We start from the raw sequence: 21,798 nt of genomic DNA, 5'->3' as shown, positions 1-21,798 counted from the left end.
TTGCAGGGAAGAGGTGTAATATACATGAGATGTAGTGTAAGATAAGGTGTAAGTACCAGTGCTGATAGAGACAGGTGTAACATGCTGCCCCCAGGCTTGCAGGGAAGAGGTGTAATATACATGAGATGTAGTGTAAGATAAGGTGTAAGTACCAGTGCTGATAGAGACAGGTGTAACATGCTGCCCCCAGGCTTGCAGGGAAGAGGTGTAATATACATGAGATGTAGTGTAAGATAAGGTGTAAGTACCAGTGCTGATAGAGACAGGTGTAACATGCTGCCCCCAGGCTTGCAGGGAAGAGGTGTAATATACATGAGATGTAGTGTAAGATAAGGTGTAAGTACCAGTGCTGATAGAGACAGGTGTAACATGCTGCTGCCTCCAGGCTTGCAGGGAAGAGGTGTAATATACATGAGATGTAGTGTAAGATAAGGTGTAAGTACCAGTGCTGATAGAGACAGGTGTAACATGCTGCCCCCAGGCTTGCAGGGAAGAGGTGTAATATACATGAGATGTAGTGTAAGATAAGGTGTAAGTACCAGTGCTGATAGAGACAGGTGTAACATGCTGCCTCCAGGCTTGCAGGGAAGAGGTGTAATATACATGAGATGTAGTGTAATATAAGGTGTAAGTACCAGTGCTGATAGAGACAGGTGTAACATGCTGCTGCCTCCAGGCTTGCAGGGAAGAGGTGTAATATACATGAGATGTAGTGTAATATAAGGTGTAAGTACCAGTGCTGATAGAGACAGGTGTAACATGCTGCCTCCAGGCTTGCAGGGAAGAGGTGTAATATACATGAGATGTAGTGTAAGATAAGATGTAAGCACCAGTGCTGATAGAGACAGGTGTAACATGCTGTCCCCAGGCTTGCAGGGAAGAGGTGTAATATACATGAGATGTAGTGTAATATAAGGTGTAAGTACCAGTGCTGATAGAGACAGGTGTAACATGCTGCTGCCTCCAGGCTTGCAGGGAAGAGGTGTAATATACATGAGATGTAGTGTAATATAAGGTGTAAGTACCAGTGCTGATAGAGACAGGTGTAACATGCTGCCTCCAGGCTTGCAGGGAAGAGGTGTAATATACATGAGATGTAGTGTAAGATAAGATGTAAGCACCAGTGCTGATAGAGACAGGTGTAACATGCTGCTGCCTCCAGGCTTGCAGGGAAGAGGTGTAATATACATGAGATGTAGTGTAATATAAGGTGTAAGTACCAGTGCTGATAGAGACAGGTGTAACATGCTGCCCCCAGGCTTGCAGGGAAGAGGTGTAATATACATGAGATGTAGTGTAAGATAAGATGTAAGTACCAGTGCTGATAGAGACAGGTGTAACATGCTGCTGCCTCCAGGCTTGCAGGGAAGAGGTGTAATATACATGAGATGTAGTGTAATATAAGGTGTAAGTACCAGTGCTGATAGAGACAGGTGTAACATGCTGCCCCCAGGCTTGCAGGGAAGAGGTGTAATATACATGAGATGTAGTGTAAGATAAGGTGTAAGTACCAGTGCTGATAGAGACAGGTGTAACATGCTGCCTCCAGGCTTGCAGGGAAGAGGTGTAATATACATGAGATGTAGTGTAAGATAAGGTGTAAGTACCAGTGCTGATAGAGACAGGTGTAACATGCTGCCCCCAGGCTTGCAGGGAAGAGGTGTAATATACATGAGATGTAGTGTAAGATAAGGTGTAAGTACCAGTGCTGATAGAGACAGGTGTAACATGCTGCCCCCAGGCTTGCAGGGAAGAGGTGTAATATACATGAGATGTAGTGTAAGATAAGGTGTAAGTACCAGTGCTGATAGAGACAGGTGTAACATGCTGCCTCCAGGCTTGCAGGGAAGAGGTGTAATATACATGAGATGTAGTGTAATATAAGGTGTAAGTACCAGTGCTGATAGAGACAGGTGTAACATGCTGCCTCCAGGCTTGCAGGGAAGAGGTGTAATATACATGAGATGTAGTGTAAGATAAGATGTAAGTACCAGTGCTGATAGAGACAGGTGTAACATGCTGCCCCCAGGCTTGCAGGGAAGAGGTGTAATATACATGAGATGTAGTGTAAGATAAGGTGTAAGTACCAGTGCTGATAGAGACAGGTGTAACATGCTGCCCCCAGGCTTGCAGGGAAGAGGTGTAATATACATGAGATGTAGTGTAAGATAAGGTGTAAGTACCAGTGCTGATAGAGACAGGTGTAACATGCTGCCCCCAGGCTTGCAGGGAAGAGGTGTAATATACATGAGATGTAGTGTAAGATAAGGTGTAAGTACCAGTGCTGATAGAGACAGGTGTAACATGCTGCCTCCAGGCTTGCAGGGAAGAGGTGTAATATACATGAGATGTAGTGTAATATAAGGTGTAAGTACCAGTGCTGATAGAGACAGGTGTAACATGCTGCCTCCAGGCTTGCAGGGAAGAGGTGTAATATACATGAGATGTAGTGTAAGATAAGATGTAAGCACCAGTGCTGATAGAGACAGGTGTAACATGCTGCCACCAGGCTTGCAGGGAAGAGGTGTAATATACATGAGATGTAGTGTAAGATAAGGTGTAAGTACCAGTGCTGATAGAGACAGGTGTAACATGCTGCCCCCAGGCTTGCAGGGAAGAGGTGTAATATACATGAGATGTAGTGTAATATAAGGTGTAAGTACCAGTGCTGATAGAGACAGGTGTAACATGCTGCCCCCAGGCTTGCAGGGAAGAGGTGTAATATACATGAGATGTAGTGTAAGATAAGGTGTAAGTACCAGTGCTGATAGAGACAGGTGTAACATGCTGCCTCCAGGCTTGCAGGGAAGAGGTGTAATATACATGAGATGTAGTGTAATATAAGGTGTAAGTACCAGTGCTGATAGAGACAGGTGTAACATGCTGCTGCCCCCAGGCTTGCAGGGAAGAGGTGTAATATACATGAGATGTAGTGTAAGATAAGGTGTAAGTACCAGTGCTGATAGAGACAGGTGTAACATGCTGCCCCCAGGCTTGCAGGGAAGAGGTGTAATATACATGAGATGTAGTTTAAGATAAGATGTAAGCACCAGTGCTGATAGAGACAGGTGTAACATGCTGCCCCCAGGCTTGCAGGGAAGAGGTGTAATATACATGAGATGTAGTGTAATATAAGGTGTAAGTACCAGTGCTGATAGAGACAGGTGTAACATGCTGCTGCCCCCAGGCTTGCAGGGAAGAGGTGTAATATACATGAGATGTAGTGTAAGATAAGGTGTAAGTACCAGTGCTGATAGAGACAGGTGTAACATGCTGCTGCCTCCAGGCTTGCAGGGAAGAGGTGTAATATACATGAGATGTAGTGTAAGATAAGATGTAAGTACCAGTGCTGATAGAGACAGGTGTAACATGCTGCCTCCAGGCTTGCAGGGAAGAGGTGTAATATACATGAGATGTAGTGTAAGATAAGATGTAAGTACCAGTGCTGATAGAGACAGGTGTAACATGCTGCCTCCAGGCTTGCAGGGAAGAGGTGTAATATACATGAGATGTAGTGTAATATAAGGTGTAAGTACCAGTGCTGATAGAGACAGGTGTAACATGCTGCCTCCAGGCTTGCAGGGAAGAGGTGTAATATACATGAGATGTAGTGTAAGATAAGGTGTAAGTACCAGTGCTGATAGAGACAGGTGTAACATGCTGTAACATGTAACATATATGTTTATATCTTCTATGGCCTATATATATATATATATATCTATATCTTATAAGGCCTATATAAGTATATATTTCTATGGCCTATATATATATAGCCTATATATATATATATATATATATATATATATATATATATATGTCTATATCTTCTATGGCCTATATATGTATATATCTTCTATGGCCTATATTGTAAGTCACACGCCCAGTACCAGGCATATAATAATAACCACCCAGTGAAGTGCATGTGTGTATGTTGGTATATACACTAGATCTTATCTGTATTCAGATCCCCACCATCTAGGTGCAGTGCAGCAATTAGTATTAGGAGAGACAGATTAGTGCACTTTGCTTTTTCATTATTATTTCTTCACATTTTCCTACTTTATGCACACAGTCTGTTTATATGTTAGTATTACATTTTAATCTTTCTATTCCACTGTATGTACCACATAGAATGTGATCATTTTAAAAGTTACATTTTAATATAAAATGTTTTCTTTTGTGCGCCCATTGAACACAACCCCTAGCTCTATTTCTGTTACGTGACGATTGGCAACCCCTGTTCAGATTTGTATCCTGTAGCCACCAAATAAGTGACTGTCGGGTCTGCAGAGATAATCTGAACATCTGCCTGTTTAATCGAAGGTCCGGCTTCACCCATCGATGACGCAATTGGTTTTGCAATGGTCGGGCATGAAATCTGGTGAAAGTAACAGCTCCGAATGAAGCCACCATTATTCCCTGTAACTGCATAGCCCTGAGAACTGAGCTATGAGACATCTGAAAAATGGTCCTTATCTTGGATTGAAGATCCTGAATCTTTGCCCATGGAAGAAACACTCTGTGACCCTGGGTGTCGAAGAGAAGACTCAAAAATACCATCCTCTGAGATGGTAATAAATTTGATTAGGGGAAAATTGATGATCCAGCCGAATCTCTGGAGCATCCCTAAGGTAATCTGAAGATGTTGTTGCAATAAGGCTATTGAGGGAGCTTTTAGCAACAAATTGTCCAGATAAGCCAACACATTTATCTCTCACTCCTGAGTAGGGAGATCATGTGTGCCATAACCTTTTTAAAGACTCGAAGCGGTGGCCAAACCGATGGCAGAGCATGGAACTGAAAATGCCGATGCCCCAGCTGCAAACCGTAGAAGATGTTGATGACTCCTCCATATAGGAACCTGGAGGTAGGCATCCTTGATATCTATAGAGGCCAGAAATTCCTCTTCTTTCATGGAACAAATGACTGAGCTTATGGACTCCATCTTGAATTTTTCCAAATAGAGATAAGCAGGTTGAGAATGGGACAAAACGACCCATCTGGTTTGTCTATCAAGGAAAGACTGGAGTAACACCGCAGGCCTTGCTGTAGTACCGGAACCAAAATAATTACTCCAGATTCAAAAAAGCACAGAAATTGCCTGTGTGAGAGCTGCCTTTCTGCAACCATCCACATGGAGAGGAATAGAAATAAATCTTTCTGGAACTGGACTCTGGCCTACCCAAAACTCCATTTTGGAAAGAATCCAAGTGGCTTCCCACCAGAGGATGGGTCCTAGTCCCGTGCCTTAGCAGCAGCGCGACAGGTGCCAAGGACAGCTCGTCCCCTGAAGGTCCCTCTCTGTGGACCCCTAGGTACACCCCAGAATGCCTGAAAGCTTCCCCTGCCTTGAGTCCAAAAGGAACAAAACCTAGCGGATATTGGTTTTGGTATTGTTACAGGAAGTTAAAGGCTTTTTCCTCCTGTGACCTGAGAAATAATTTCAGTTAATTCTGGACCAATCAAAAACCTCCTTCAAAAAGGCAATGCCGCTAAAGCATGTTTGGACTCTGTTTTCCTTACATATTTTAAGCCAAGCTTCAGACAAATCCCCTGATTGAAATCCAGTAATCATCTGGTTCATCCAGGGATTGATAGTGTCACGATCAGCTCCATTAAAACTACTTTCCTACCTCTCTGGTGCCTATCCAGGTCCGTCTGCACGCCGCACCAGGATGATGTTTGGGCATGCTGATGGTTCTCTGCGGCCTTCTACTCCTAACAGGCTTCCCCAGCATGTTGACGGGGATATGGGGCAGGCCCATAACCTTGGCCAAGATTATGCCAAAAACCTCTATTGTATTTACTGCAAAATGTATTTATTTATATATAATCAGTTAATTTGGAGTTGTGCACTTGTATCTCTTCTTTGTTTATATATCAATGGTCTCCACAGGTAGCACCTCCAATTATATTATATATATATATATGTCCAGAGTGTGCAGTCTGAGATCCATTTTTCTTTGTAAACTGATTAGTGCATTGATTTGCACACCTGGGAAGCCTGAGCCACGTCCCACTCAGACTAGCAACTCTACTACATTGGTTTGAGCATGGAGTCTGGCAATGTAATATGCACACCAGTCAGAGGCACAATATAGGTAAGTCCTGCTAATATTTAGACTGTGTAGTGCAGCTTTGGTTCATTTTTGGGGTGTGGGTCCCCCTAGATTGCTTTGCTGATCTGCTTCAGGGTGCCGCAGTATAACACATTTCCTTTAACACATTTTAATACCTCACTGTCTGTTTCTTTTATATATATGTATTTCACTTTTTATTTCTATTCTTTATATGCGACCAGTGGCTGCTCTTAACACTTCACTTTTCTTATTAGAGCGGTGCCTTGGGGTAGTTTAGCTGGGCTAGTTTGGGGGTGTCCTGCGCTCTGGATTTGAGCCCTAGTATGTTAGGGACCTGCCCGACAAGAGGTTACCCGGATATAGTGGGCAGGCCCATAACCTTGGCCAAGATTATGCCAAAAACCTCTATTGTATTTACTGCAAAATGTATTATTTATATATAATCAGTTAATTTGGAGTTGTGCACTTGTATCTTTTCTTTGTGTATGTGCCTATCCAGGTCCGTCTGCACGCCGCACCAGGATGAAGTTTGGGCATGCTGATGGTTCTCTGTGGTCTTATACTCCTAACAGGCTTCCCCAGCATCTTGACGAGGATGTGGGCGCGGCAATCTTGGACTCACCTGACAGTATTCCTCAATTCAGAATACTACCTTCTGACCTGCTGACCGCAGTATCCAATCATCAGGGATCCTGCCCTATAAATTCCATTTCCTGACTGGCCTCTGTTGCCAGTACAACGCTGCTTCTTGCTGAAGTTACAGCTCAAGTACTGAGCCCCCGGATACTCTTTATCTAAACGGTACAGTCCGTCCTATTCTATTTCCTTCACCTGGAACCAGACCACAATATCATCTGCTGCAGTCTGGATTTGCCATTGAGAATTATCTCTCATGTTACCATCGGTCTTTACCAATCAACTACATTCACGTATCATCATCGGTCCTTACCGATCAACTACATTCAAGTATCCTCACGGTTTTTACCAATCCACTACATTCAAGTATCCTCATCGGTCCTTACCGATCAACTACATTCAAGAATCACAATCGCTCCTTACCGATCAACATTATTCTTCTTTCTTTATTCTGTCATCGCCTTCATCACAATATCCCTATATGAGGAGGTCCTGGTTAAAGCCACCCAAGTTTGTCCACACTATTCCAATCACTCCTTCAGCCTCCTACGATTGTTCCTATCCAAACCAATCCTCACGCGTGACAGATAGACTTTATCACCCAGGCGCTGGCCAGAACAGGCCGCAGCGAGACTCCTGACAAAGTGAATATAGACTTAAGTACAGCCTCATTCTTTCTATCCATAGGATCTTTAGGGGTTACAGACTGTGTTGTGGGAATAACACTATTCCTGACAAACCTAGCAATAAGAATGAGAGTCATCCTCCCAGTTTGAGGTGTCTTCAGTGTCATAATCCAATTTCCCTTCTTCATAGGAAGAGATAGCTGAAGCCTATTCTCCAGGAAAATCCACTGAGGAATGGCCTGAATGTCTCTTAGTGGCTGTGGGCCCTGCTGACGTTACCATTTTATTTAGGGACGTTGCCATCTGAGCGAGACACCGTCCCATATCCTGGGCCCATCTGGGCTCTACCGAGGGATCAGACAAAGTAGCAGCTTGATAACAGGGTATCATGTAATTTGCCTGAGAGTGACGTAATTCACTTATGGCCTCAACCATAGACCTGGACCAATCAGGCATCACCGACTGTTCAGCCGAACCTCTCTGTAATGAATCCCCCTGTGAACAACAAGCACACATCGACCTGGGTCCGTACCTTTTGGCAATTTTATCTTACATTTTGTACCAGTATAAAAAATGACTGATCCCTGTTTTTTGGAACCATAGTCTGGCTTGTCCATACTGAGAGAGAAAGACAAGCCTAACCAAGACAAATAACTACCTACATTCATCTGGAAAAAGTGTAGCACTGTTTGAATTGAAAAAATAAATAAAATAAGACTCTTAATTCACCTATCTGTTAAATGCAAAAATCCCCAGACTCCTTGAAGTCCATATTCACTTGCAAAAAAACAAAGGCAAACAAATAATCTTTAGTATAACCCTCGACAAGGTGTTAAAGTGAATGAACCGCGCTAGGAGTCCACTATTTGGCAGTAGACTATTCAAAATATGGACTAAAACTGAAAACATATACATTAACGAGTAGAAATATATATACATCCGTATATTATATTATATTTTAATATCTGTATATATATATTTCTATTTGTTATTGTATATGTTTTAAACACTGCATTCAGTTCTATTCCATATTTTGAATAGTTTACTGCCAAATATTGGCTCCTAGCGTAGTTCATTCACATTTCCCTTAATAGTTTGTACTGACAGAGGAGGGTGTAGGATATGAGATTGTTGAAGTAACTGAGCAAGGAGAATATGTGACTCTGTTCTGTAATAAGTGTTTATTACTCACCTGTGCTGATATCTGTAGGAATTTCCTCCTTACACTGCTGCTCACCCCTCACATACATCTCTTCTTCTCCCTCTATATCTTCTGCCTTCATATCAGTCACATACGTCTCTTCTCCCTCTATATCTTCTGTCTTTATATCAGTCACATACATCTCTTCTTCTCCCTCTATATCTTCTGCCTTATTATCAGTCACGTATGTCTCTTCTTCTTCCTCTGTATCTTCTGCCTTCATATCAGTCACACACGTCTCTTCTCCATCTATATCTTTTGCCTTTATATCAGTCACATACGTCTCTTCTTCTCCCGCTATATCTTCTGCCTTTATATCAGTCACACACGTCTCTTCTTCTCCCTCTATATCTTCTGCCTTTATATCAGTCACATACGTCTCTTCTCCCTCTATATCTTCTGCCTTCATATGAGTCACATATATCTCTTCTTCTCCCTCTATATCTTCTGCCTTATTATCAGTTACATACGTCTCTTCTTCTCCCTCTATATCTTCTGCCTTATTATCAGTCACGTATGTCTCTTCTTCTCCCTCTATATCTTCTGTCTTTATATCAGTCACATACGTCTCTTCTTCTCCCTCTATATCTTCTGTCTTTATATCAGTCACATACATCTCTTCTTCTCCCTCTATATCTTCTGCCTTATTATCAGTTACATACGTCTCTTCTTCTCCCTCTATATCTTCTGCCTTATTATCAGTCACGTATGTCTCTTCTTCTTCCTCTGTATCTTCTGCCTCATCCTCTGTATCTTCTGCCTTCATATCAGTCACACACGTCTCTTCTCCATCTATATCTTCTGCCTTTATATCAGTCACACACGTCTCTTCGTCTCCCTCTATATCTTCTGCCTTTATATCAGTCACACACGTCTCTTCTTCTCCCTCTATATCTTCTGCCTTCATATCAGTCACATACATCTCTTCTCCCTCTATATCTTCTGCCTTCATATGAGTCACATATATCTCTTCTTCTCCCTCTATATCTTCTGCCTTATTATCAGTCACATACGTCTCTTCTCCATCTATATCTTCTGCCTTTATATCAGTCACATACGTCTCTTCTTCTCCCTCTGTATCTTCTGCCTTCATATCAGTCACATACATCTCTTCTCCCTCTGTATCTTCTGCCTTCATATCAGTCACATATATCTCTTCTTCTCCCTCTATATCTTCTGCCTTCATATCAGTCACATACGTCTCTTCTCCCTCTATATCTTCTGCCTTCATATCAGTCACATACGTCTCTTCTCCCTCTATATCTTCTGCCTTCATATCAGTCACATACGTCTCTTCTTCTCCCTCTGTATCTTCTGCCTTCATATCAGTCACATACATCTCTTCTCCCTCTATATCTTCTGCCTTCATATGAGTCACATATATCTCTTCTTCTCCCTCTATATCTTCTGCCTTCATATCAGTCACATACGTCTCTTCTCCCTCTATATCTTCTGCCTTCATATCAGTCACATATATCTCTTCTTCTCCCTCTATATCTTCTGCCTTCATATCAGTCACATACGTCTCTTCTCCCTCTATATCTTCTGCCTTCATATCAGTCACATACGTCTCTTCTCCCTCTATATCTTCTGCCTTCATATCAGTCACATACGTCTCTTCTTCTCCCTCTGTATCTTCTGCCTTCATATCAGTCACATACATCTCTTCTCCCTCTATATCTTCTGCCTTCATATGAGTCACATATATCTCTTCTTCTCCCTCTATATCTTCTGCCTTCATATCAGTCACATACGTCTCTTCTCCCTCTATATCTTCTGCCTTCATATCAGCCAGAACTTCACACTAAATAACCCATAAAATAATACAGTGATATTTGATATGACACAGTATAATATTAGACACGCACAGCTTCTCTACACATATAGTGACAGTCACTTTGGTATATTGTGATACCCTACATCCCACCTGACACAAATAACCAAGTGCTAATAAGCCATCAGATGTCAAATAACAATGTAGCAGTGAAAGAAAGAGGTGATTGTCAACCTCGGTAGAAGAACAGAAAAGATTAGAATACACTGCGCTCTATTATTTAAGCTGGGACACAAGCAATGGTATAAGTAGAAAAGTAATTTATTTCACCATATGCATAGTATATAAAATCGTCTCATGTAATATATCTAATCTGAAACATTATAAAATTGACAGGTCTAAAAACTGAATGTAGATTAAGGAGTTGATCAGGCTCCTGATCTACACATAAGCAACAATGAAACAAGTTGAATAATACAAATATTGTAACAATTGTTATTCCTGGAAGCAAAACCAATAGAGATTCTGTAGAATAGTACATGTAAATACACAATTGCCTGTATAGAAAAGGAGAAAACCCCTATGGATAGAAAATGTTCCTATTATGGAGGTATTGTATACTAATGCTGAAACAATTGTAGAGACATAGATCCACATTCAAGGGTACTTTTCCAGAAATCCGGTATAAACCCCTGTGTATCTAAGGTGCAGTCCCGTAGATATGAGATGTATAATTGAGCGGGCAAAGTACCTGTAGATGGGTTCAAAGAGAACCGGAGGATGTTGGAACCACAAAGAAATTAGCAGATGTAGGGGACTCCTGTCTCCGTTCTGACCAGGGGATGAGCGAGTGAGGTGGTCGGGCTATCAGACCGCATGAGGGGCGGCTCCACGAGTAGGCTAAACTCTGTGCCTGTGTGTCAGATGGAGTGGCTAGGGAAAGACCACCGACAAGCGGCTCCTGTCTCCGGCTGTTTGAGAGCAGGACACAATCAGGTGGTTAGCCAGCAAGGAGGGAAGACCAAGTGTGTTGGTTCTGCAGTCAGAGCCCGTCTCTGTCACAGCGGCAGCCTATACAGGTGGAATCTCACGCCAGTGGAAGTAGCGGTCAGCAGAATAACACATAAAAGGCAAATGTGATCATGTGAAGATGGTAGAGATGGTATCCAGGCAATAATTCAGGAGAACAGCAACGCGTTTCGGCTACACTGTAGCCTTTTTCAAGCCAGAATGTTCTCCCTTTGCAATTCTGCTGTATAAATAGCAGCAAACTTCTAAACATTGGATAATTGATTAATTTGTTTTAACTCCTTATGGAATGATCCCATGTATAACCAAAGGATCTTAGCCTAAGAGGAACACATACGATAGTTCCAAATATAAATCACACAAAAACATCAAGTATCTATAATAACTATTTATTAATAATCATTAGTAGACTATTGTTACGTCTAAACTTCTTATGGTGAATTATATACACATAGCCTAGTGTCCCAGAAAAAAACATGACAGATGAATAAAAATTAATTATATGTATATAAATTAAACAATCTATAACGAATAACTGTTGAAATAACCAATTTAGAAAGAAGAAAAGGTATTAATAGAAATACAATTAGAATTATAATATGTTAAATAATATATAAATATTTTAGATAATATTAAAATAAAAAATAATACATGATAAAGATAAAAATAAAAAAATTAAAAATGAATGGGTAAATAAAAAATAATAATAATTAAATAATCATTCTATTGATATCCAAAAATGTATATCTAAACCCATGTAGATAATTAATATACACGTATATACAAAAGAACAACACACATATACACATATCGTAAACTTAGTATTGTGTGTTCATTACAAAAAAGATATAAGGAAAAGAAAAAAAGACCTATAGAAGAAGAATTGTAAAAAATATATATATATATATATATATATATATATATATATATATACACATACACACACGCACACACATTAATATGGGCATACACATATATACATAGGAAAAAATACTAGCTTGAAAAATTACACTATAAGAAAGAATGGGAGTAAAAAAGGTCTTTTTAGGTCTTTCCTAAAGCCACCCCAGTTTATTGTGCCTAGTAGGCCTGCCTCCTCCCAGGAGTGTCAAGTGAATGTGGATCTATGTCTCTACAATTGTTTCAGCATTAGTATACAATACCTCCATAATAGGAACATTTTCTATCCATAGGGGTTTTCTCCTTTTCTATACAGGCAATTGTGTATTTATATGTACTATTCTACAGAATCTCTATTGGTTTTGCTTCCAGGAATAACAATTGTTACAATATTTGTATTATTCAACTTGTTTCATTGTTGCTTATGTGTAGATCAGGAGCCTGATCAACTCCTTAATCTACATTCAGTTTTTAGACCTGTCAATTTTATAATGTCGCAATTTAGATATATTACATGAGACGATTTTATATACTATGCATATGGTGAAATAAATTACTTTTCTACTTATACCATTGCTTGTGTCCCAGCTTAAATAATAGAGCGCAGTGTATTCTAATCTATTCTGTCCTACATCCCACCTACCCGATCCTCCTGTGGGATCCTGTGATTCTCCTCTGTACAATCCTGGGAATAAAGAGGACGGGGACATCTCTCTGGGGTATTTCTGTTACTGGGCCCATCTGTAGGAGACACACAGTGACTGAGTACATTGTATATATGTGATTATCAGGTGATGTGTGTATATAGGGGGCCCCCATACCTGCTCTCCCCTGTATAATAACTGACAGTCTCCTCTTACCCAGTGATGTGAGGGGCTGGTGATTCTCCATCATCACGTCCTTGTACAGACCCATGTGTTCCTCTATATACTCTCCCTCCTGCATGGAGACATAGACAGTGACATCCTGACACCTTATTGGAACCTGACACACACAATGATACAGTCATCACCCAAACACAACCCCTGGTGTTACTGTATAATGTCCCATTCCTAGCAGTCACCTCTCCAGTCATCACCGAGACACATCTCCTGGTGTTACTGTATAATGTCCCATTCCCAGAAGTCACCTCTCCAGTCATCACCCAGAAACATCCCCTGGTGTTACTGTATAACGTCCCATTCCCAGCAGTCACCTCTCCAGTCATCACCCAGACCCAACCCCTGGTGTTACTGTATAATGTCCCATTCCCAGCAGTCACCTCTCCAGTCATCACCCAGACACAACCCCTGGTGTTACGGTATAATGTCCCATTCCCAGCAGTCACCTCTCCAGTCATCACCCAGACACATCGCCCGGTGTTACTGTATAATGTCCCATTCCCAGCAGTCACCTCTCCAGTCATCACCCAGACACATCTCCCAATGTTACGGTATAATATCCTATTCCCAGCAGTCACCTCTCCAGTCATCACCCAGACACATCCCCTGGTGTTACTGTATAATGTCCCATTCCCAGCAGTCACCTCTCCAGACATTGCCCAGACACATCCCCTGGAGTTACGGTATAATGTCCCATTCCCAGCAGTCACCTCTCCAGGCAGCAGCTGAATGATCTTGTTGGTGAGTTCCAGGATCTTCTGGTCATTGTGTCTCTCATTTATCACTGATTGAGGTGGAGGCACCGTGAAGGGGCTCTGGGTCCTGCTCAGTCCTCCTGACACATGTCACAGTGACATCACTTATATCTATAGTAATAATACAGGGACACGACTGGGGAGGTGAGGGGATCTGGGAGTGTCACAGTGACATCACTTATATCTATAATAATAATACAGGGACATGACTGGGTAGGTGAGGGGATCTGGGAGTGTCACAGTGACATCACTTATATCTATAGTAATAATACAGGGACATGACCTCCCCAGTCATGTCCCTGTATTATTACTATAGAGATAAGTGATGTCACTGTGACACTCCTAGATCCCCTCACCTCCCCAGTCATGTCCCTGTATTATTACTATAGAGATAAGTGATGTCACTGTGACACCCCCAGATCCCCTCACCTCCCCAGTCATGTCCCTGTATTATTACTATAGAGATAAGTGATGTCACTGTGACACTCCCAGATCCCCTCACCTCCCCAGTCATGTCCCTGTATTATTACTATAGATATAAGTGATGTTACTGTGACACTGCCAGATCCCCTCACCTCCCCAGTCATGTCCCTGTATTATTACTATAGAGATAAGTGATGTCACTGTGACACTCCTAGATCCCCTCACCTCCCCAGTCATGTCCCTGTATTATTACTATAGATATAAGTAATGTCACTATGACACCCCCAGATCCCCTCACCTCCCCAGTCATGTCCCTGTATTATTACTATAGATATAAGTGATGTCACTGTGACATTCCCAGATCCCCTCACCTCCCCAGTCATGTCCCTGTATTATTACTATAGATATAAGTGATGTCACTGTGACACCCCCAGATCCCCTCACCTCACCAGTCATGTCCCTGTATTATTACTATAGATATAAGTGATGTCACTGTGACATTCCCAGATCCCCTCACCTCCCCAGTCATGTCCCTGTATTATTACTATAGATATAAGTGATGTCACTGTGACACCCCCAGATCCCCTCACCTCCCCAGTCATGTCCCTGTATTATTACTATAGATATAAGTGATGTCACTGTGACACTCCCAGATCCTCTCACCTCCCCAGTCATGTCCCTGTATTATTACTATAGATATAAGTGATGTCACTGTGACACCCCCAGACCCCCTCACCTCCCCAGTCATGTCCCTGTATTATTACTATAGATATAAGAGATGTCACTGTGACACTCCCAGATCCTCTCACCTCCCCATTCAGCATGTAGATAATCTCCAGGGTGAGATGTAAGATCCTCTCAGTCCTGTGACTCCCGTCCTTGTCTATCCTTAGTGAATCAGTGAGAATAGAGAACGTGTGACGTGTAGTGAAAACTCTGGTTCCTCACAACAGGACTGACTAGGAATAAATGGAATAAATATAATAGACATCACAGAGAACACATGTAACACAGTCAGACATGTAACAGTGAGTGACCAGTAAGTCTCCCCTTTCCCCCAGGTATAGAGCCCTGGTCAGTGTCAGAGGTTCCTGTGACCCAGTCCCATAAGGCTCCTCAGAGGCCGGCACACAGCGCTGTACTGCATAACGTTACACCAATGCTCCTCTCCTGGTCGGGGGTCTTATTCTGGGACAGGAAAGCAGACAGCAAAGAGAATGAGAGAAGGAATCACCAATAAAGATTATCACCACTCTGACTAGTAGTGGAACCATAAGTCCCAGCACTCCCTGTTATGCTGAAGGCCACAGTTACCCTACCATTGCCCTCAGATGTAGGTGTCATGTGTGACCAGCCTGTCGGCCGTGTGTGTGCAATGTAGGGTGGGGTGAGACATGTCCTGGGGGATAATCAGTGACATTCTGAGGATCTGGGGACTGTCACAGCCACTGGCTGTCTCTGAGAGAGTCTCTATTAGTCAGTATAACAAGACGCCCTGACAGTCTCAGCTCAGGGAGTGCAGCCCTTTGTTACATGGCCTGTCTGTGTCCTTTCCCAGCTCCTGTTATGTATAATCTGGTATATATGTTATATCTATTATGTGTTATTCCCTGATCACTCATTACTGTTATTATTACTCTGTAGTTACTGCTATAACACTCTGCTCATTCTGTATAATACTAATAACAGGACACCACAGGCTGCTCCCCCTGTATAATAATAATAATAATAATAATAATAATAATAATAATAATAATAATAAAAGGACACCACAGGCTGCTCATTCGATATATTACTAATAACAGGACACCACAGGCTGCTCCCCCTGTATAATAATAACAGGACACCACAGGCTGCTCCCCCTGTATAATAATAACAGGACACCACAGGCTGCTCCCTCTGTATAATTATAACAGAACACCACAGGCTGATCTCCCTGTATAGTAGGACACCACAGGTCCCCTGTATAATAAAGGCACTACAGGCAGCTCCCCTGTATAGTAGGACACCACGGGCTGCTCCTCCAGTATAGTAGGTACCACAGGCCTCTCCCCCTGTATAGTAGGCACCACAGGCTGCTCTCCCTTAGTACGTACCACAGTCTGCTATCCCTGTATAGTAGGCACCACAGGCTGCTCTCCCTGATTAGTAGGTACCACAGGCCACTCCCCCTGTATAGTAGGGCATCACAGGCCACTCCCCCTGTATAGTAGGGCACCAAAGGCCGCTCCCACTGTATAGTAGGCACAAAAGGCTGCTCCAGCTGAATAGTAGGCGCCACAGGCTGCTCCCTCTGTATAGTAGGCACAACAGGCTCCACATCCTGTATATAGTAGGCACCACAGGCCGCTCCCGCTGTATAGTAAGGCACCACAGGCTGCTCCCTCTGTATAGTAGGCACAACAGGTTGCTCCAAGTGTATAGTAAGTCACAACAGGCTGCTGATCATGTATATCAGGCACCACAAGCTGCTCCCCCCTGTATACCTGTATAGTAGGCACCACATGCTGCTCCCCCTGTATAGCAGGCACCACTGGCAAATCCCACTGTATTGTTAGCACCACAGACTGCTCTCCCTGTACAGATGGCACCACAGACTGCTCTCCCTGTACAGATAGCACTACAGACTGCTCCCCCTGTATAGCTGGCACTACAGGCTGCTCCGCCTGTATAGTAGGCACCACAGGCTGCTCCCCCTGTATAGTTGGCACCACAGACTGCTCCCCCTGTATAGTTGGCACCAGACTGCTCCTCCTGTATAGTAGGCACCACAGGCTGCTCCCCCTGTATAGTAGGGCACCACAGGCCACTCCCCCTGTATAGTAGCACCAATGGTTGCTCCCACTGTATAGAAAGATCCACAGGCTGCTCCCCCTGTATAGTAGGCACCACAGGCTGCTCCCCCTGTATAGTAGACACCACAGGCTACTCCCCCTGTATAGTAGGACACCACAGGCTACTCCCCCTGTATAGTAGGACACCACAGGCTGCTCCCCCTGTATAGTAGGACACCACAGGCTGCTCCCCCTGTATAGTAGGCACCACAGGCTGCTCCCCCTGTATAGTAGGCACCACAGGCTGCTCCCCTGTATAGTAGGCACCACAGGCTGCTCCCCCTGTATAGTAGGCACCACAGGCTGCTCCCCCTGTATAGTAGGCACATTACCTGCGGATGCCGGACACAGTGATGTCTCCTCTGTGCGATGTCCCGAACAACAAATACCCAGAAAAAGCTGTCGATAATACTTCCTGTCTGTGGAACGCACATACCGGAAGTCAGGTGGACCGCACAAACCGGAAAAATAAGTGGAACGCACAGACCGGAAGTCAGGTGGACCGCAAAGCTAGATCCTTTCCGTAATAACTATCCTGACGTCAGCCGCTGGGCGGAGCCGGGGGCGGGTTTACAGGCAGTGGGGGGGAGATAGTTGTGCCCGGTATGGGGGGGGTGATAGGTGTGCCTGGTATGGGGGGGGTGATAGGTGTGCCTGGTATGGGGGGGGTGATAGGTGTGCCTGGTATGGGGGGGGTGATAGGTGTGCCCAGGGAAAGAGGGAGTGTTGAAGCGCTTTGTATGCCCAGCAAGGGAGGAAGTTTCAGGGTTCTCAGTTAAGTAAGGAGGGTGGGGCTGCAAAGTGTGCCCAGTAAGGTAAGAAGGGAAGGGGTGCTAATTGTGCCCAGTTAGGGAGGCAGAGTAGAAGGTACCGAGGGAGGGTGAGGGAGATATGTGTGACCCGTAAGGAAAAAAGGCGAGGGTGCTACGTGTACCCAGTAATAGAGAGAGGGAGGGGATGCTAAGTGTGCTCAGTAACAGAGGGAGGGTGTGATAAGTGTGCCCAGTATGGGGCGATAAGTGTATAAAGTATGGGTGTGATGAGTGTGCCCTGAAAGGGAGAGAAGGGTGCTAGGTATGTCCAGAATGGGATAGAAGGGGTGCTGAGTGTGCACAGAACAGGAGAAAGGGAGTGCTAGGTATACCCAGAACAGAAAAGGGGGTGCTAAGTGTGCCCAGAACGGAAGAGAGGGGTTGCTAGGTATGCCCAGAACGGAAAAGAGGGGGTGCTAAGTGTGCCCAGAACGGAAGAGAGGGGGTGCTAGGTATGCCCAGAACGGGACAGAGTGGGTGCTAGGTATGCCCAGAACAGGAGAGAGGGAGTGTTAGGTGTGCCCAGAACAGGAGAGGGGGTGCTAGGTGTGCCCAGAACGGATGAGAGGGGGTGCTAGGTGTGCCCAGAACAGGAGAGAGGGGGTGCTAGGTGTGCCCAGAATGGGGGAGAGGGGGTGCTTGGTGTGCCCAGAACAGGAGAGAGGGGGTGCTAGGTGTGCCCAGAACAGGAGAGAGGGGGTGCTTGGTGTGCCCACAACAGGGGAGTGTGGGTGCTAGGTGTGCCCAGAATGGGAGAGTGCAGGTGCTAGGTGTGCCCAGAACGAAAGAGTGCGGGTGCTAGGTGTGCCCTGAACGGGAGAGATGGGGTGCTAAGTGTGCCCAGTAGAAGAAAGACGTTTGAGGGTAATAAGTGTGCCCAGTAGAAGGTTGAGGGTGATAAGTGTGCCCAGTACAAGAAAAAAGGTTGAGGGTGATAAGTGTGCCCAGTAATAGAGAGAGGGAGGGGATGCTAAGTGTGCTCAGTATGGGGCGATAAGTGTATAAAGTATGGGTGTGATGAGTGTGCCCTGAAAGGGAAAGAAGATTTCTAGGTATGTCCAATAAAGGAGGGGGAGCTAAGTGTACTGAGTAGAGGGTGGAAGGGTTGGGGGTGTCTAGTATGGGAGAGGTGGGGTGCTACGTGTGTCCAGTATGGTATAGAAGGGGTGCTAACTGTGCCCAGAACGGAAGAGAGGGGGTGCTAGGTGTGCCCAGAACGGGAGAGAGGGGGTGCTAGATGTGCCCAGAACAGGAGAGAGGGGGTGCTAGGTGTGCCCAGAACAGGAGAGAGGGGGGCTAGGTGTGCCCAGAACAGGAGAGAGGGGGTGCTACGTGTGCCCAGAACAGGAGAGAGAGGGTGCTAGGTGTGCCCAGAGTGGGGGAGAGGGGGCGCTTGATTTGCCATGGAAAGATGGGGTGCTAGTTGTGCCCAAAAAGGGAGAGAGTGGTTGCTATGTGTGCCCTGAACGGGAGACTGCGGGTGCTAGGTGTGCCAAGAACGGGAGAGAGGGGGTGCTAGGTGTGCCCAGTAAAACAAAGAAGGTTGAGTGTGATAAGTGTGCCCAGTAGAAGAAGATTGAGGGTGATAAGTGCGCTCAGTAGAAGAAAGAAGGTGAGGGTGATAAGTGTGCTCAGTAGAAGAAGGTTGAGGGTGATAAGTGTGCTCAGAAGAAGAAAGAAGGTGAGGGTGATAAGTGTGCCCAGTAGAAGAATGGAGGTGAGGGTGATAAGTGTGCCCAGTAGAAGAAGGTTGAGGGTGATAAGTGCCCAGTAGAAGAAAGGAGGTGAGGATGATAAGCGTGCCCAGTAGAAGAAAGGAGGTGAGGGTGATAAGTGTGCCCTGTAAGGAAAGGAGGTGAGGGTGATAAGTGTGCCCAGTAAGGAAAGGAGGTGAGGGTGATAAGTGTGCCCAGTAGAAGATAGGAGGTGATGGTGATAAGTGTGCCCAGTAAGGAAAGGAGGTGAGGGTGATAAGTGTGCCCAGTAGAAGAAAGAAGGTTGAGGGTGATAAGTGTGCCCAGTAAGGAAAGGAGGTGAGGGTGATAAGTGTGCCCAGTAGAAGAAAGGAGGTGAGGGTGATAAGTGTGCCCAGTAAGGAAAGGACGTGAGGGTGATAAGTGTGCCCAGTAGAAGAAAGGAGGTGAGGGTGATAAGTGTACCCAGTAAGGAAAGGAGGTGAGGGTGATAAGTGTGCCCAGTAGAAGAAGGTTGAGGGTGATAAGTGTGCCCAGTAGAAGAAGGTTGAGGGTGATAAGTGTGCCCAGTAGAAGAAAGGAGGTGAGGGTGATAGTAAGTGTGCCCAGTAGAAGAAAGAAGGTTGAGGGTGATAAGTGTGCCCAGTAGAAGAAAGGAGGTGAGGGTGATTAGTGTGCCCAGTAGAAGAAAGGAGGTGAGGGTGATAAGTGTGTCCAGTAAGGAAAGGAGGTGAGGGTGATAAGTGTGCCCAGTAAGGAAAGGAGGTGAGGGTGATAAGTGTGCCCAGTAGAAGAAAGGAGGTGAGGGTGATAAGTGTGCCCAGTAGAAGAAAGGAGGTGAGGGTGATAAGTGTGCCCAGTAGAAGAAAGGAGGTGAGGGTGATAAGTGTGCCCAGTAAGGAAAGGAGGTGAGAGTGATAAGTGTGCCCAGTAGAAGAAAGAAGGTTGAGGGTGATAAGTGTGCCCAGTAGAAGAAAGGAGGTGAGGGTGATAAGTGTGCCCAGTAGAAGAAAGGAGGTGAGGGTGATAAGTGTACCCAGTAAGGAAAGGAGGTGAGGATGATAAGCGTGCCCAGTAGAAGAAAGGAGGTGAGGGTGATAAGTGTGCCCTGTAAGGAAAGGAGGTGAGGGTGATAAGTGTGCCCAGTAAGGAAAGGAGGTGAGGGTGATAAGTGTGCCCAGTAGAAGATAGGAGGTGAGGGTGATAAGTGTACCCAGTAAGGAAAGGAGGTGATGGTGATAAGTGTGCCCAGTAAGGAAAGGAGGTGAGGGTGATAAGTGTGCCCAGTAGAAGAAAGGAGGTGAGGGTGATAAGTGTGCCCAGTAAGGAAAGGAGGTGAGGGTTATAAGTGTGCCCAGTAGAAGAAAGGAGGAGAGGGTGATAAGTGTGCCCAGTAAGGAAAGGAGGTGAGGGTGATAAGTGTGCCCAGTAGAAGAAAGGAGGTGAGGGTGATAAGTGTACCCAGTAAGGAAAGGAGGTGAGGGTGATAAGTGTGCCCAGTAGAAGAAGGTTGAGGGTGATAAATGTGCCCAGTAGAAGAAAGGAGGTGAGGGTGATAGTAAGTGTGCCCAGTAGAAAAAAGAAGGTTGAGGGTGATATGTGTGCCCAGTAGAAGAAAGGAGGTGAGGGTGATAAGTGTGCCCAGTAGAAGAAAGGAGGTGAGGGTGATAAGTGTGTCCAGTAAGGAAAGGAGGTGAGGGTGATAAGTGTGCCCAGTAAGGAAAGGAGGTGAGGGTGATAAGTGTGCCCAGTAGAAGAAAGGAGGTGAGGGTGATAAGTGTGCCCAGTAGAAGAAAGGAGGTGAGGGTGATAAGTGTGCCCAGTAGAAGAAAGGAGGTGAGGGTGATAAGTGTGCCCAGTGGAAGAAAGGCGGTGATGGTGATAAGTGTGTCCAGTAAGGAAAGGAGGTGAGGGTGATAAGTGTGTCCAGGAAGGAAAGGAGGTGAGGGTGATAAGTGTGCCCAGTAGAACAAAGGAGGTGAGGGTGATAAGTGTGCCCAGTAGAACAAAGGAGGTGAGGGTGATAAGTGTGTCCAGTAAGGAAAGGAGGTGAGGGTGATAAGTGTGCCCTGTAAGGAAAGGAGGTGAGGGTGATAAGTGTGTCCTGTAAGGAAAGGAGGTGAGGGTGATAAGTGTGTCCAGTAAGGAAAGGA

The 21,798-nt window shown here is 44.7% G+C and overlaps 1 protein-coding gene across 2 annotated transcripts in view; it reads right to left on the bottom strand.

The window, feature by feature from the left end:
• The window catches only part of LOC148512022 (uncharacterized), a 33,540-nt gene extending 16,003 nt beyond the window's left edge, over positions 1–17,537 (bottom strand). For both annotated transcript variants that reach the window (XM_088482327.1, XM_088482328.1), the window contains exons 1-5: positions 17,472–17,537; positions 15,115–15,264; positions 13,107–13,185; positions 12,890–12,987; positions 8,535–10,347 (exon numbers count right to left, since the gene is read on the bottom strand). In XM_088482327.1, the coding sequence (XP_088338453.1) occupies positions 8,535–10,347; positions 12,890–12,987; positions 13,107–13,185; positions 15,115–15,129 (2,005 nt within the window). In that variant the 5' untranslated portion in view covers positions 15,130–15,264; positions 17,472–17,537. The remainder of the gene's footprint in view (positions 1–8,534; positions 10,348–12,889; positions 12,988–13,106; positions 13,186–15,114; positions 15,265–17,471) is intronic.
• Positions 17,538–21,798: the final 4,261 nt, after the last annotated feature.

Source organism: Taudactylus pleione, unplaced genomic scaffold (genome assembly GCF_031769625.1).
Source record: "Taudactylus pleione unplaced genomic scaffold, aTauple2 ptg000285l, whole genome shotgun sequence".
NCBI classification, from domain to species: domain Eukaryota; kingdom Metazoa; phylum Chordata; class Amphibia; order Anura; family Myobatrachidae; genus Taudactylus; species Taudactylus pleione.
The sequence above is the reverse complement of the archived record's forward strand: the minus strand, read 5'-3'. Positions and strand labels throughout refer to the sequence as shown.